We start from the raw sequence: 17,995 nt of genomic DNA, 5'->3' as shown, positions 1-17,995 counted from the left end.
CTGCACATGCCATTTTGCGTGACAATCTGAACATGCACTGAGTGGCTGCGAAATTTGTGCCCAAGTTGTTATCACTGGTAAAAAAAAGACCTCCATTTTGACGTTGCACAGGACCATCTGCACAGAACCAACACTGATCCTGGATTTCTGAACACGGTGATAACTGGAGATGAGTCATGGGTGTACAGGTATGACCCAGAAACAAAAAGACAGCTGTCACAATGGAAGCTTCCCAAGTCTCCAAGGCCGAAGAAAATGTGGCAGGCGCGAAGCAAAATCAAGGTGATGTTGACTGTCTACTTTGATGTCTGTGGAATCGTGCATGACAAGTACACACCAGAATGGACAAACAGTGACAAAGCCGTACTAGCAAGATGTTCTCCAGCGAAACCGTTACACAGTTCGGCACAAAAGACCAGACATGTGGACGGCGAAAAACTAGCAACTGTATCACGACAACGTCCCCACACGTTCATCCCCCTTGATCCAAAATTTCTTGGCCAAACATGGAATTACAGCTGTTCGCCAACCTCCCTACTCTCCAGACATGGCTCCTTGTGACTTAGGGTTGTTTCCAAAATTGAAGACGCCACTGAAAGGATCCCGTTTAGAGAGTAGAGAAGAGAGATGCGAAACACGATGACGAGAGCTAAACACCATTCCAAAAGAAGACTTCCAGAGGTGTTTCCAGCAATGAAATGATCAGTGGACTAAGTGTGTGCAAGCCCAAGGTGAAGGGGAATCCCCTTTGAAGGGGATTAGGGTCCCAACCCCGTCAGGTAATCGAAATATTTTTTCTAGCCAATAGTCAGATACTTTTTAGACAGGCCTCATAAATGAAATCACTCAAACCAGCAGAATGAGACTAGTTTCACCTGATGAATAAAGAAACTACTGACTGGCCAATTGGTCATTAAAACCAATCAGCTGTCCCATCACTAGTGGAGGATAATGATTCTGACAGCAGTTCAAGAACGAAAAGTAGTTCAGTTGAAGGGTATGATGTTTGGCATAATGTGCTGAGATTGAGGAGCATGACCCATCGACTGATTTGCTGTGCACACAATGCAGTTCATACGACTTGAAATCAAGAAATAATTTATGAACTCTTTCTAGGTGAGAGACTACACGAGTTTTTGTGTATATGTTTAGGAAAGAAAAGTAAATAACTGGTTTGGCCTCATACAGAGGAGTTTCTTAGATAAAATGAAAAACATTGCAAAAAAATACTTTAGAAATTAGCTACAAAAGCTGACTGAAGTTCAAGCCTTCTTGGCAAATAAATACTGAACAAAGCCAAAATGAGTGTAATTGAAGCAATGTAGAAAGAAATCAAGGGACTAGAAAGTGAAATTTTAAGGACTCAACTGACAAAAATTCCCAAATAGTTTTGGTCTTATGTGAAGTCAGTAAATGGAAAAGAAACATATATTCAGTCACATTGTGACCCTACCGGCGTCAGACGGCGAAAAACTAGCAACTGTATCACGACAACGTCCCCACACGTTCATCCCCCTTGATCCAAAATTTCTTGGCCAAACATGGAATTACAGCTGTTCGCCAACCTCCCTACTCTCCAGACATGGCTCCTTGTGACTTAGGGTTGTTTCCAAAATTGAAGACGCCACTGAAAGGATCCCGTTTAGAGAGTAGAGAAGAGAGATGCGAAACACGATGACGAGAGCTAAACACCATTCCAAAAGAAGACTTCCAGAGGTGTTTCCAGCAATGAAATGATCAGTGGACTAAGTGTGTGCAAGCCCAAGGTGAAGGGGAATCCCCTTTGAAGGGGATTAGGGTCCCAACCCCGTCAGGTAATCGAAATATTTTTTCTAGCCAATAGTCAGATACTTTTTAGACAGGCCTCATAAATGAAATCACTCAAACCAGCAGAATGAGACTAGTTTCACCTGATGAATAAAGAAACTACTGACTGGCCAATTGGTCATTAAAACCAATCAGCTGTCCCATCACTAGTGGAGGATAATGATTCTGACAGCAGTTCAAGAACGAAAAGTAGTTCAGTTGAAGGGTATGATGTTTGGCATAATGTGCTGAGATTGAGGAGCATGACCCATCGACTGATTTGCTGTGCACACAATGCAGTTCATACGACTTGAAATCAAGAAATAATTTATGAACTCTTTCTAGGTGAGAGACTACACGAGTTTTTGTGTATATGTTTAGGAAAGAAAAGTAAATAACTGGTTTGGCCTCATACAGAGGAGTTTCTTAGATAAAATGAAAAACATTGCAAAAAAATACTTTAGAAATTAGCTACAAAAGCTGACTGAAGTTCAAGCCTTCTTGGCAAATAAATACTGAACAAAGCCAAAATGAGTGTAATTGAAGCAATGTAGAAAGAAATCAAGGGACTAGAAAGTGAAATTTTAAGGACTCAACTGACAAAAATTCCCAAATAGTTTTGGTCTTATGTGAAGTCAGTAAATGGAAAAGAAACATATATTCAGTCACATTGTGACCCTACCGGCGTCAGAACACAAGCTCACAGAGAGAAAGTTGAAATTCAGAATTTATTCTTCCAAAACAGTTTGTCTTTGGAAGATCGGAAAATAATTCCTCCTTTCAATCACAGCATTGATACGAGGTTTGTTTTTTAAGTAAGTACTGTTTTGAAATTTAAAAAAAGACATGCTAAGATATCTTAATAATTTTATTTTTACATGAAAGCCTGTGCCTTAATCTACACACTGTCGCCATTACAGTCTGATTCTTCCTTGTTTACGTTATGTACTGAGTGTTTAAGATGCCTCCGATAACCATGAGTCCCGCCGACTGTGAAGTACGGGCTGTTATAAGATTTCTTAGTGCTAAAGGCTTAAAAGTGATCCATATTCATCGTGGGATCTGTACAGTTTACAGAGAAAACATTATGAGTGATGGAATGGTAAGAAAGTGGGTGAGAGCATTTAAAGATGGCAGCACAAATGTGCATGATGAACAACAGAGTGGGCATCCTTCGGTAGTTAATGAAAGTTTGGTGCAGGAAGTGGACAATAAGGTGAGAGAAAACAGACGCTTTACGATTTCTTCTTTGCAGGATGACTTTCCTAATGTTTCTCGTAGTGTTCTGTATGGCATTGTGACGGAGCAGTTGAATTACCGAAAATTGTGTGCACGTTGGGTACAGAAAATGTTGACAGTTGTGCACAAAACCAAACGTTTAGACAGTGCATTGACTTTCCTTATGCAGTACCACAATGACGGTGATGATGTCTTAAGCCAAATTGTTACAGGCGATGAAACATGGGTGGCCTACGTCACACCAGAATCAAAGCAACAGTCCATGGAAGTTGAGCAAGGGCATCATTTTGCTGCAAGACAATGACCTTCCGCATGTGGCAGGTCAGACCAACGATATCATCACATCTTTTCGATGGGAAACACTAAATCATCCTCCGTACAGCCCCGATCTTGCGTCCAGTGACTACCATCTGTTCCTGCACTTGAAGAAACACCTGGGCAGTCAGCGTCTTCAAGATGATGACAAAGTCAAAACAGTGGTGATGCATTGGTTAACAAGTCAGGCGGCAGACTTCTATGAGGAGGGTATCCAAAAACTGGTACAACGTTATGACAAGTGCCTCAATATTGATGGAAATTTTGTAGAAAAGAAGATTAAGGTACAGGTTTTCCTGTAAAAATAAAATTATTGAGATATCTTAGCACATCTTTTTTTAATTTCAAAATGGTACTTACTTAAAAAACACGCCTCGTATAAGAACCAGCATGAACTAATTTCAGGTATGGTCAAAAATGCACTGGAAAAGCATCAGTCTGCTGAAGTACTGTATTTACAAAAGTTACGACAATAATAGGGAGACGTGAGATATATAAAGAGAGATACTGTGTATGACTTTGTGCCTGAAGTATTAATTTGAATGATATAGTTCAATTTAAAATGAGCTCCTTTTCTGCTAATTTCATACATCAATAATAAGCATAAAATATTTAAGTACCATATTTGTAATAGTTTTCTCAAATTAAGTTCCAAGCTTATCTCCAAGCAACAAAGCATGTTTCGATTGCAAAGGACTTCATAATCAAATAATCCACCGAACAAATTTCTCTTTTCCAAAAGTATACAATCACTTGTGTAAGAAGGGAGGAGGAGAAGGATAGAGCAAATGTTTGTCTTTAATCGCAGAATTTCTTTCTCACATTACTGATCATAAAAGCAGATGATTCAGGAATTAAAGTGTTTGGGCACATAAACCAAAGAGAAATCTCAACCAAGAGCTCAAGAGAGACTCAAATCAATTTTATTTAAATGTAATAACACAAAAGTGGCAGTCGTCTAACATAAATAAACTGTCATCATCTTCATTTCGCTTTTATCCTGCATCAAAGGAGGTTGGAACATTTGTAGTACTTCTCCACTTTCCCCCCATTCTTCTTCTATTGCTATTTTGTTCCAGTCCAGACTCCTCCTTAAATTGGTATTGATCGAGTCAACCCATCTTGCTCTGAGTCACCCTCTTGGCATCTATCATTCGTTTTGGTATTCTTCCACCTTCCATTCTCTTTATATGTACAAAGCATTTTAACCTACTCTTTTCAGTTTGATCATTCAGTTTTTCTACTCTCGTCACTTTCTTACATATTCATTTCTCACTCTGTCTCTCTTCATTTTCTCTAACATACTTCTTAGGAATTTAATTTCACTGGTTTGGATCCAAGTCCCCTCTCTTCTTGCCACTGTCCAGGTCTCTGATGTATTTGTCAATATAAGTGTACGGTATGTCTTGTACAGCACTTCCCTACAGTTCTACTCTGCAACCACCGTGAAGTGCGTGGCAGAGAATACATCCCATTGTGTCAGTTACTAGGGTTTCTTCCCATTCCCATGGAGCACAGGAAGAATGACTGACTGAATGCCTCTGTGCATGCAGTAATTGTTCTAAGCTTATCCTCACAATCCCTATGTGAGTGATAAATAGGAGGGTGTAGTATATTCCTAGAGTCAACATTTAAAGCCTGTTCTTGAAGTTTGTTAGTAGACTTTCTTGGGATAGTTCGTGTCTGTCTTCAAGAGCCTTCCAGTTCAGTTCCTTCGTATCTCCGAGACACTCTCCCACAGATAAAACAAATCTGTGACCATTCATGCTGCCCTTCTCTGTATACGTTCAATATCCACTGAGCAATATTCTAGAACCAGTTGCACAAGTAATTTGTAAGCAATGTCCTTTGTACATTATACACTGATTGCACTTCCCCAGTATTCTACCAATAAACCCAAAGTCTGCCACTTGCTGTACCCATGACTGAACCTATATGATCATTCCATTTCATATCCCCAAAAAGTGTTACATCCAGGTATTTGTATGAGAAGTGTTACACTCAGGCATTTGTATGAGTTGGCCGATTCCTATAGTGACTTACTGATGTTATAGTCATAGGATACTATGCTTTTTTGTTTTGAGTAGTGCACAATTTTACATTTCTGAACATGTGAAGTGTGTCTCCAATCTTTGCACCACTTTGAAACCTTGTCAAGTTCTGACTGAATATTTATGCAGCTTCTTTCAGACAGTACTTAATTATAGACAACTGTAACATCTGCAAAAAGTATGAGTTTACTATTAATATTGCCTGCAAGGTCATTAATACACAACATGAACAGTGAGGGTCCAAACACACTTCCCTGGGGCACACCCAAAGTTAGTGCTACAACTGATGGTGACTCTCCATCTAAGATAACATGCTCCATCCTCCTTTCCACAAGCTCTTCAATCCAGTCATAAATTTCACTTGATAACGCCATATGATCATACTTTTCATAATAAGCATAGATGCGGTACTGAGACAAATGCTTTTTGGAAATCAAGAAATACTGCATCTACATGACTGCCTTGATCCCATATGATCATACTTTTGACAATGAGCATAGGTGTTGTACTAAGATAAATGCGTTGCAGAAATCAAGAAATACTGCATCTACATGACTGTCTTGATATAAAGGTTTCAGTAGGTCATGCGAGGAAAGTGTGAGTTGGGTTTCACATAAATGATGTTTTCGAAATCCAAGCTGGCTGGCATTGAAGAGGTGATTCTGTTCAAGATTATGTTTGAGATCATAAAATGTTTTAGGATTCTACAACCCTTCTTGCAGACAGTTGTGACCTATGCTTTTTTCCAAGAAATGGGCACAGTTTTTTGTTCGAGGTATCTATGACAGATTATAGTTTGAAGAGGGGCTAAATCAGCCACAAATTCAGTATACAATTTGTGAGGCATTCCACCGCCCTGGAGTTGTGTTCGATTTTAGCGATTTCAATTGTTTCTCAACATCACTGACACCAATACTTATTTCATTCAGTTTTGCAGTAGTACTAGGATTAAATTGGGGCAATTCTCCTTGGTTTTTCTTTGTTAAGAAACAATTGAAAATGGAGTTAAGCGCTTGTGCTTCGCTACCCTCAATTTCAGTTTCTGTCTCATTTATTACGGACCGGATACTAACTTTGGTGCCAGTAACAGCCTTTACAAATGAGCAGAATTTCTTCGGTTTTTGAGAAACATCACTTGACCAGTCTTTGAAGGCATCATGCATTGCTCTCTTAACAGCCAAACACGTTTCATACAGCTTCTCTCTATCTAAAGCCCTACATTTTGTTTTACACCTATTTTGCAGTAAGCTTTGTTTCTTTACAGTCACTGTATACCATGGAGGTTCCACAAACCCCTTCCCCTCAATTATGAACTGTTCTACTGGGTACATATCTATCGAGCGCATTGTTTTAAACTCGGGCCATAGTTCCTCTATATGTCTGCCTGTGGTGTAAGTTTCGTGTTTCTCCTTGAGATATGACACTACTGATTTTTCTGATTGTTTTAGTTGTCATTTGTAGTACAAGTTTACCAAGGCACTCACAAACGTTCGAAATTTCACAATATATCACAATACAAACAGGTATTGATACAACTGATGAAAGATTATGCAGGTGCGACAAGAGCAGTAAAATATACGAATACAGAACTACAAATCGGCACATGAATCTTGTACATGCGGTCTCACACAAAGGAAAATTATAAAGTTGGCTTTTATATACAAACAATTGTGTATATCAACAGTTTTTCACTTAGCTGTTCCTATTCACACTTCTGGACTGGCGTGCCACCGAAGAACAAGACTGCAGCATGAGTTTATCTCAGCCAAAACCGCTAAAATGTGCACGACCAATAAAGCACGTCTTCTGCCTGTTGCAGCTAACAATTCATTTCCTTCAACACACAACATCCCTCACACACTGGTCTACTACATTAGCTACTGTACCCTTTTACTGATTTCTAGCTCCATACTTGCATTCTGTATTATCATACTACCTGAATATTTAAAGTTTCCCACAATTTCAGTATCCTGTCCTTTGATGTTAATTCATCCTTTACCTTCTGTGTCTACTTTGGTAACCATCATAGTCTTGGTTTTCTACACACTGCATTTCATCCCATATTTCTCTTCTTTTTTTTTTTTTTTTTCATCTAAGATGACGAGTTGTTCTTATACATTGTTCCTGTTCGTCCCTCACAACACAATGCCATCGGCAAATAGCAATAACTTCATCTCCCTTCCTCTATGAGCTTCTTTTTGGCTCTTTTACCATTTCATCCATCACTATTATAAATAATAAAGGTGATATCACACTTCCTTGCCTCATGCTGAAGCTTTTGTCATACATTGCTTGAAGAATTTCAAATGCTCATTTTCCAACTCCCTTTTCATTCTTTTCTCTGGGGACACAATTGTACGCTTTTTATAAGTGCAGAAAAGTGGTCATCAGATTTTTTTCCCACACTCCCAATGCCTTTCCATCAATTGTCTCACACTAAAGATTGAGTCCATTATTGACTAGCCATGTCAAAAGCCATACTGCTCCTAACTATCCCTGCTCTTTTCCTCTCCTCTTCTTTCCAGTATCCTCTCCATTATTTTTCCTGCTTATAATATGACTGTAATTCCTTGACAGTTATCACATATTTGCCTGTCTGCCTTATTGAACATATGAATTATTATTCCCTTTCACCATTCTTCAGGCACACATTTCTGAATCCATATGCATCTGAGCAATATATATATAACAAATGTAACCCAGTAGGCCCAGCTCCAGTCGCCTTTACTGTCTCCATACTTATTTCACCTATCTCAGCTGCCTTTCCTACTTTCATTCTTCTGCTAGTTACACTTTTAACATGGTAAGATCTCTCTCTTCTCCCAGGTCCACGTCCACCCACTGTACTTCTATCACCTTTTCATTGCTATTTTTCAAATTTAGTAATTTGTCAAAGTACTCTTTTCATCTTTTCCTCATCTCTTCAGCTGCATTATTAGACCCCTATTTTCTCCTTTCACCAGCTTTGTCTTAGCACTTTTCTTCCTCTTACTCCTTGTAATTCCATACAGCATCCTATTACCCACATTAATATCCTTCTACCAACTCTCGTGTGAATTCCTTCCAACTTTTCCTTTTTTCTTCCACTAACACTGCCTTAGACTTCTTTCAGATTTCCTGGTATTTCCTTTGCCTTTCTCCTTTCTGTCTCTGCTCCTCTTTTGCCATGAATAAATAAATATGCAGAATACTCATTGTAGTGGTGGTGGCGGTGGTGGTGGTGGTGGTGGTGGTGGTGGTATGGAATAATGATATCCAAGGAATGTATAGAACAAACAATGTCATTTCTAAGATGCTTGGCAAGTGTTAAGTAAAAAGAAGGAGTCTCGATCCCAAATATTAAATGGAAAACTCTGTACACAAGTATAAAACTTTAACAGATTAATAGTAAAAGCTGGTACAGCCATCTAATGACACAAAGTAAGTGGATAGAAAAATGATTATTATTCAGTGGCATTTGAAAGAAATGAAAGATAAACTAGTCTGAAATAAAAGCATTTTATTCTATTGTAACACGAATTCTGGTGTCAGGGAACAGTTATGATAATGTTCTATCACATTATCCATTTGACAAGCCTCTGAATGACTTAAATTTTATGAATGCAGCAGAAACAGAAGGAATTTGTGCACCCCTGAAAGGCACACAGGATATTTACAAGAGAGAATAAATACTTCCTTATTGAGACACAGAACTGCAGGGATAATACACCATGAGCCACATAACGAGTTAAGGTTAGTCCAAGTAAAAACAGTACACAAAATAAAGAGGAATTTCAGCAAATACATTTATGTTTCATTCATTATTCTTTATTTGTTCCAAATGTCTTATCCATTTTCACTACTGATTCCTAAAGTGGAAAAAGCATCCATTTAGTAATGTCTGCTCTCGCCCCACACACTGCCCTTCTTACTAAATACACACTTGCCTCAAATTCACCAAACATTTAACCAAAATATGACTCCACTGCTGGAAGTACAAAACAGTGCTTGCAGACATTGGTGCAGTTAAAAATAAACTAGAGCACATATCGTAGCCCCCTTTGGTGGACTATGGATATTTCTTCTTTGTATAACATTCCATCTACTGATTTCATGCTTGCAAGTGAGTTTACTTCCATATTAAGTGAAAATAAGCACTAAAATATACACAGAAAAAAATCAATGTGATACTGTGTCAACAAAAAGAGAAACAACGATGACTTTCAAACACAAGAAAAAAGTTATGATATATGAGCTCCACAGGTCTTCTACAATGTCAAGCAATGAGATACGACTTCCTACAAAAAACCAAATATTAGGTTGGCACGTAAGTTCATGGCGTTTTTGTTTTGCATGTTAGTATTCCTGTTGCTATGGATTTATTTATTGACTGTAGTTTATTATTTCAATATTTCTATTTGAGTTTACCTATTGTCATTTGGAGATAGTGAGTGGAGCTGTGGACACTAGGTAGTTCCAAGTGGAGAAACTGGAGCATTTGTGATATATTCTTCTGTTTTGAGCTCAGCATACGGGTGACAGGAGCAGAGGCAGCCAGAAACATTTGTGCCATTTCGATAATGACATTGGGACAGAGCACAACAGGTAAATGGTTTTCTTGTTTTAAGGAGGATTGTTTTGACATTAGTGACTCTCCATGGTCAGAAAGGCTTTCAGAGTTTTATGAAGATTGCTTAAACATATTAACCCACAATGATCCACATCGGTGTACTCGAGAACTGTCAAATGCGGTGAACTGTGGTTCCACCATCTTGCGACATTTGCATGCCATGGGGAAGGTCCAAAAGTGGGATACATGGGTACTGCATGCTCTAAGCCTTCACAAAAATCAGTATCCATATGTACACCTCTGCTTGCTGTTCATCACTTGGCTTGTGAATAACACCAACAATTTCTATCTTGTATCATTATTTGTGATGAGAAGTGGTGTCTTTATACAAATATAAGGAAAAAAGAATGTTTCAGTCCAAACAAAGCATCAACTCTCTGTAGAAAGACCTGAGTGCGCCCACAAAAGATAATTTTATTCATCTAATTGGACAGTGAAAGTGTGGTGTACTAGGAATTGCTTCCCCGAGGTGTAACTATCACCGCTGATGTTTATCGTGGACAACTGAGATGTCTTGCAAATGCAATCCAAGGACGATGGCCAGGAAGACAGTATGAAATTATGCTACTCCATTACACCCACCAGCATAGTGTTACACTGCTAAACGATATACAGGAGTTGAGTTGGCAAGTCATGCAATACACACCTTATTCACCTCATCTAGCACCCTCAGATTTTCACCTTTTCTGCTCTCTATCAAACAACCTTCGAGGAACTTCCTTTCTGAACATGACTCAATGAGCTCTTCACCTCAAAACCACATGATTTCTACATTTGCAGACTCCAAAAGTTAGCCCAGCATTGGCAGACTATTGTAAATAGTGAAGGAGAATATACTATTAATAACTGAAGTCTCTATTATGTGTGTCTGTTGTGTTTATTAAGCTTATGGAAAAACACTGTGAACTTACGTACCAACCCAATAATACTAAGCTTGTATCAATAATCTCAAAAATTCTCCAGCTCTTACCCATTTGTATCTTCCTTGTCAGTCAACAATTTATGTAAGTTTGATCTGCTTCTGCTTCTGCTCTTAAGACCACTCAATGAACTCCTTGTTAAACTGTCTTCTCTCCCATGCACTCTGTCTTTGTCTGAACAAGACTTACTTCTCTTCCTGCTACCAGTTAGTGACATTGTACTTCTTCCTCTTTCTTTCTCCATTTCTGAACAAGTCAACATTCTTTCCTCCCAAAGTGTGTATTGCAGCTTCATTAATCTTCAGAACAAAAATAATAAGCCTTGAACTAAACATACAAAAGAAAGCAAAGCTATGCAAAAACAATAATGTCCTCAGTTATCTGCTGATACTGGGTATTATCAAGAAAAAGAAAGATGTTAGTACAAATCAATCACCTCCAACATAAATTCATATTTTGTCAGACCTGAAATCGTCTTTGTGGGTTACTTTTTCTGTGCACATTAAAAAAATCTCAGAAAATATCATGCATTTTTATTAAAAGCTTCTGAAATTTTATTTCATGCAATAATAAGAATAAGAAAAGAGGTGCAAATAAATTAGAGCATGTAAGAGGCAAACAGGAGACAAAATGATAGCCAGTACAAAACAAATCATTACAAACAGTATAACATCTTAAAACAATGAGTGACAAGCTGATCAAGCTTCTAATAATGCACTAAAGCTTATTTTTTTCCTGTGTTGACTACATAGCTGTACAAAGTACTTCTTGGAAGCAAATACCACAAGGAGTAGATTTCACTACTACATGTAAATGGTTACACAGAAAATGACAAGCAAATGAAACAGTCTACTTACCAAGCCATAGCAGATTAAAGCAAACAAAAGCTGATAGAAGCACTAGCTTTCAGAATCAAGTGTTGCCTCGTTCAGTAAGGGGAAATTTAATAGAAAAATGACTATTAGAGGATTAACTATAAGCTAAGGGAGGCATGGTAGCACAGGATGATAGAAATTCGACAATAGTGGCAGCATGTGAATTTGAAAATCTGATAAGCTGAGAGTAGTAAAGACTGCTGAAGACACATCACAGATACAAAAAGGACAGACTAAGAATAGAGGTGTGGATTAGAAATACTGACATCAACGAGGAAAACAACAGAGGAACCCCCATAGTGGAAGTTATGAACCCCCCCCCCCCCCTGCCCCCCCCCCCAAAAAAAACCTCGCTATTAATCAAGCAATCCCTTGATCATACATTTCAATCAATTGTCTTAAATCTTAATTTAAAACAAGGCTACAAAAAAATCTGATTTGGATTATAGCAGTTTTTTCAACATTTTTTTCAGAGGCTATAGATCATTTCAACATCTCATCTACAGACTGGGTATCTCTACAGTCTTTCTTATAATTACTTGCACAGTGTCACGTAGTTCCTCACAAAATGCTAAATGTGTCAAGGCAGCACATAATAAAGTACTGGCTTCTGCCACAGCTATGCAAACAGTGACAGCATCTCTATAGTCATTGCAGAAGAGGATTATGCACTGTTTTTCAGAACTCATTAACTTTCAACATGGAAAAGTGGCTTGGTGTCATAGATGATGTAATTAGGTAGATAGGTTTTGGCTCTCCTCAACATACTTCAATTATTTTTTCCCCCCACTTCAACATAAAATGGAAATTTTATGAGTCATCCATTTTAGTAATTAGACTAATACTACATTCTGATCTCCAGAGCTCATAGATCCTTCAAAACTATTGTTCTCAGAAAATTGCAATCGTCAATCATTATCCCCCTCAACAAAATCTGCAATGCATCTTTAGTGTCTGCCCCTACCACCTGAAGCATCAGAAGTCAGACAAATGGAAACAGTATCCAGTATCCGAATAATTCAGACTGTCTCACATGATGTATGTCTACACCAATTAATCGTTGTGCAATGGAAATATTTCTAGCAGATAGGCAGACCCTATAGCTGAATTGGTGTAAGCAAATCCCTGACAGTTGGAGTGGGCAGGGCACAGCACCTTTGTTAGAGTACCTCAACCAATCGTGTAATGCAATTTTGTAAACGTCACTATGGCAATGCCTCAGTGTTGCCAGAACTTCACAAATGACTACTGTTTTTTCCTGGAGCCGTTTGCACTTCACAGTAAAATCTGGCAACAATGCTGCCAGCTGTCATGGTGAATTAAATTACATTAAATGCAAAGCAGAGTGACGTCTGTGGGGCCCTAACTTTCATGGTCACAGCTTCCCCACCAGCTAGGCTGCAAAACAAAGGTATTGCAATATGTTACATGGGCATTTTTACCAGTACAGCTGTCTATTTCTGATGGCTACTGCCATGAAGAGCACCGAATCATACAGTCCAATTTGTGAGGAATGGATTGCGTAACAATGACAACAGTAAAGGATTTGTCTATTCAAAGCCTGAAGGCAAGAAAATATTTACTAAATGGCGTGTGATGCTAATTTAGTGCCATTTTACAAGGAACCCCTCAATGAACAAACAGCAATTCCCCAAGAAATCTTGTACCACTTAACCACACACATAACTGCTAAAATGGAGGTTGTGATCAGTGTAAAGGCAGAGACAGCTCCACACTAAACACTGCTACATCACATTAACCTATGGGTAAAATGCTGACAGGAAATTCCTGTGATAATTCAGGTACTTTTATCGAATATTGTATAACTGTTAATATTGCACCATGCACCTGAACATGTCAAACTAAAATGTGAATGTTATTTGTTCTAAGACTTGCTAACCAGCTTTTATTAAAAAAAACTCAAACATTTAAAATAAGTCCAAGCTGCACCAATGTATTCAAGAGATGTACAGATGGTGGATGAGTGACAAATGGGATTATAGTGCTTGTCAAAACCCATTTTAATCATATGGTTTGAGTGCACCTTTATCCTTTCCTGTCCATTTTCACATTTTGAATACTTCCTTTTAGGGCGCACAACTACAATGGTCATTAGCGCCCAGACTACGTTAGGAATGCACTGCGAGGCACAAGTTTAAAACAGCAACTAAAAGGGAAAACACGATAAAAGACAGATTGACAGGCATAGGATTAAAAAAACAGCATAATCAAATGTCCTTAGACAGGTTTATCAAGTTGATAAAACTAAGAACGCAAGCAGCTGCTCCTGGGTCATCCGCTAAAATGGCATCTAGAGTACATGGCAGGCCAAGATCAAGACGCAGTGTATTAAAATCCGGACAGGACGTTAAAATGTGGCGGACCGTCAGCAATTGCCCACATGGGCAGAACGGTGCAGGCACAGCCATCAGCAGATGGCGATGGCTGAACCGGCAGTGTCCAATTCGTAACCGGGCCAAAACGACCTCCTCCCGCCGGGAAGGGCGTGAGGAGGACGTCCAAGCCGTGGGAAGAGGTTTCAAGGCCCGAAGCTTGTTGTCCGTAAGTGCAGCCCAATCGGCATGACACAGCGATAAAATGCGCCAACAAATGACCCTGTTACAATGCGATGAAGGGACACAACAAGAAGCTGTCCGAGGCTGGAGGACCGCAGCCTTGGCCGCAGCATCTGCAGCTTTGTTCCCAGGGATACCGACATGGCCAGGAACCCACATAAAGCTAACCGGAGAACCGTCGTCCACCAGCTGCTGAAGAGAGCGTTTGATCCAGTGCACAAAAGGGTGAACTGGATACGGACCACTGAGGCTCTGGATGGCGCTCAGGGAATGGGAGCAGATGACATAAGCAGAATGTCGGTGGCGGCAGATGTAAAGAACAGCCTGGTAGAGGGCAAAGAGCTCAGCTGTGAAGACCGAAGAACGGCCATGGAGCCGGTATTTGAAACTTTGTGCCCCGACAATAAAAGAACACCCGACCCCGTCATTGGTCTTAGAGCCATCTGTGTAAATGAAGGTCATATTAATGAACTTCGAACGAAGTTCGACAAAACGGGAGTGGTATACCAAACCGTGGGTAACCTCCTTTGGGAGCAAGCTGAGGTCAAGGTGAACGCGGACCTGAGCCTGGAGCCAAGGTGGCGTGTGGCTCTCGCCCACTCTAAAGGTTGCAGGGAGTGAAAAATCAAGGTGTTGAAGGAGGCGACGAAAGCGAACTCCAGGGGATAGCAGGGCAGAGACATACAACCCGTATTGACGGTAGAGAGAGTCGTCAAAAAAGGAACGATAAGACAGGTGGTCAGGCATTGACAGTAGCCGACAGGCATACCAACAAAGCAGTATATCGCGCCGGTAGGTGTGTGGCAATTCACCGGCTTCAGCATGAAGACTCTCGACGGGACTAGTATAAAACGCTCCGATCGCAAGATGTAAACCCCGATGTTGTATGGAGTTGAGGTGGCGTAAGATGGACGGCCGTGCAGAGGAGTATACGAAGCTCCCATAATCCAGCTTGGAGCAGACGGTCGACCGATATAGGCGAAGTAGGACGGTTCGATCCGCTCCCCAAGACATACCACTGAGAACACGGAGGACATTTAGAGAACGGGTACAACGGGCAGCCAAATATGACACATGTGGGGACCAGCTAAGTTTCCTGTCAAATGTAAGACCTAAAAATTTTGTTGTCTCCACGAATGGGAGAGCAAGGGGGCCGAGTCGTTAGGACGGTGGGAGAAACTCTTTGTAGCACCAGAAGTTAATACAGACTGTCTTCTCGGCAGAAAAACGGAAGCCATTGACAACACTCCAGGAGTAAAGACGGTCAAGACAACGCTGAAGACAGCGCTCCAGGAAACATGTAAGCTGCATGCTGCAATAGATGGTAAAATCGTCCACGAAAAGGGAGCCTGGGAGGCAATCCATTATTGGATTGATCGCTATGGCGAAGAGAGCGACGCTCAAAACTGAGCCCTGTGGCACCCCATTCACCTGGCAAAAGGTGTCTGACAGGACAGAACCCACACGTACCCTGAGCTGTCGATCCATTAAAAAGGAACGAATAAAAAGAGGGAGGTGACAACGAAGGCCCCATGTATGCACGGTGCGGAGAATGCCCGCCCTCCAACAGGTGTCGTAAGCCTTCTCCAAATCAAAGAACACAGCCGGGGTCGGGCACTTCCGCAAGAAGTTATTCATAATGAAGGTCGACAAGGTAACCAGATGGTCAACAGCAGAGCGGGGCCTACGAAATCCACATTGTACATTGGTAAGTAGGCGTCGAGATTCGAGCAGCCATACCAAACGAGAGTTAACCATTCGCTCCATCACCTTACAGACACAGCTGGTAAGCGAGATGGGTCGATAACTGGAAGGCAAGTGCTTGTCCTTCCCCGGCTTAGGAATCGGTACAACAATAGACTCGCGCCAGCATGCGGGAACATGTCCCTCAATCCAGTAGCGATTATAAGTACGAAGAAGGAAACCTTTACCCGCAGGAGAAAGGTTCTTCAGCATCTGAATATGTATAGAATCAGGCCCTGGAGTGGAGGACCGTGACCGGGCAAGTGCATTTTTGAGTTCCCGCATGGTGAATGGGGCATTATAGCTTTCACGATTCGAGGAGCGGAAGTTAGGTGGCCTAGCCTCCTCTACCTGTTTTCGGGGGAGGAAGGCAGGGTGGTAATAAGCGGAGCTCGAAACCTCTGCGAAAAAGCGGCCGAAGGCATTGGAGACAGCCTCAGGGGCCACAAGGACGTCATTCGTGACCGTCAAGCCAGAAACTGGTGAGTGGACCTTAGTGCTAGATAGCCGGCGCAGGCTACCCCAGACAACAGAAGAAGGAGTAAAACTGTTGAAGGTGCTTGTGAAAGCAGCCCAGCTGGCTTTCTTGCTTTCTTTAATAATACGACGACACTGCGCACGTAATCGTTTATAATTGATACAATTCGCCACTGTAGGGTGGCGTTTAAAGGTGCGTAAAGCACGTCGACGAGCACGTAAAGCGTCTCTACATGCTGCGGTCCACCAGGGGACCGGTACGCGACGTGGAGAAGTAGTGTGAGGGATGGAATATTCAGCAGCAGTGAGAATGACTTCCGTGAGGTGTGCGACCTGACTATCGCAGCTTGTGAAGGTTTGATCTTGAAAGGTCACCCTGGAAGAGAAGAGCCCCCAGTCTGCTTTGGAGATGTTCCAACTAGTTGAGCACGGAGAGGGGGTATGATGCAGGAGATGGATAACACACGTGAAGTGGTTGCTCGAATATGTATCAGAAAGTGCATACCACTCAAACCGGCGTGCAAGTTGGGTAGTACATATAGAGAGGTCTAAATGGGAATAGGTGTGAGATGTGTCCAAAAGAAAAGTAGGGACGCCAGTATTGAGGCAGACAAGATTGAGCTGGTTGAAAAGGTCTGCTAACAGGGAGCCCCTCGGGCAGGATGCTGGAGAGCCCCAAAGGGGATGGTGGGCATTGAAGTCTCCAGCTAACAAAAATGGTGCAGGTAGCTGAGCAATAATTTGCATCATGTCTGCCCTGGTAACAGCAGATGACGATGGAGTGTAAACGGTACAAATGGAAAATGTAAAAGTGGGGAGAGTAATTCAGACGGCAACTGCCTGCAGGCCGGTGTGCAATGTGATGGGATCGTAGTAAATATCATCCCGGACCAGCAACATAACCCCGCCATGAGCCGGAATACCTGCCACAGGGGGTAGGTCAAAACGCACAGAGGTGTAGTGTGCCAAGGCAATTTGATCGCATGGGCGTAGCTTCGTTTCCTGGAGAGCTACGACGAGCGGACGGTGCAAGCGGAGCAGCAACTTCAAGTCCTCTCGGTTGGAGCGAATGCTGCAAATATTCCAGTGAATAAGTGCCATCGTGAGAAGAAAAAGAAGATGCAAGAAGGGGTCACCTCGAAGGCCGCTGAGGGCCTGGCTTCGAGCGAGCACTGCCGCCGCTATCAGTAGGCAGACAGTCATCGTCCATTGGTTCAATAGGTTCATCGGCCATCTTGTTAAGATGGCCGGGAGGGGGAGCTTCCTCCGCTGGTGAACGACCAGATATTTGGCTACCAGCGGTGCGGCCAGGCGAAACGGATGACGGCCTGGGGAGGCAACCGCTGGGTGGCGCAGGAGAAGAAATGCGCCGTGGCGAAGAAGG

At 41.4% G+C, this 17,995-nt stretch overlaps 1 protein-coding gene across 7 annotated transcripts in view; it reads right to left on the bottom strand.

Moving 5' to 3' along the window:
* The window catches only part of LOC126162737 (protein kinase C-binding protein 1), a 288,265-nt gene that overhangs the window by 219,568 nt on the left and 50,702 nt on the right, over window positions 1–17,995 (bottom strand). For 3 of the 7 annotated variants that reach the window (XM_049919403.1, XM_049919408.1, XM_049919409.1), the window contains exon 1: window positions 10,991–11,199. The exons of the other annotated variants lie outside the window; for them this stretch is intronic. In XM_049919403.1, coding sequence (XP_049775360.1) covers window positions 10,991–11,184 — 194 coding nt within the window. In that variant the 5' untranslated portion in view covers window positions 11,185–11,199. Of the gene's footprint in view, window positions 1–10,990; window positions 11,200–17,995 lie in introns of those variants that run through there. 7 annotated transcript variants of the gene reach the window in all.

This window comes from Schistocerca cancellata, chromosome 2 (assembly GCF_023864275.1).
Source record: "Schistocerca cancellata isolate TAMUIC-IGC-003103 chromosome 2, iqSchCanc2.1, whole genome shotgun sequence".
Taxonomy (NCBI): Eukaryota; Metazoa; Arthropoda; class Insecta; order Orthoptera; family Acrididae; genus Schistocerca; species Schistocerca cancellata.
Note: the sequence above shows the minus strand (reverse complement) of the source record. Positions and strands in the feature narration are given on the sequence as shown.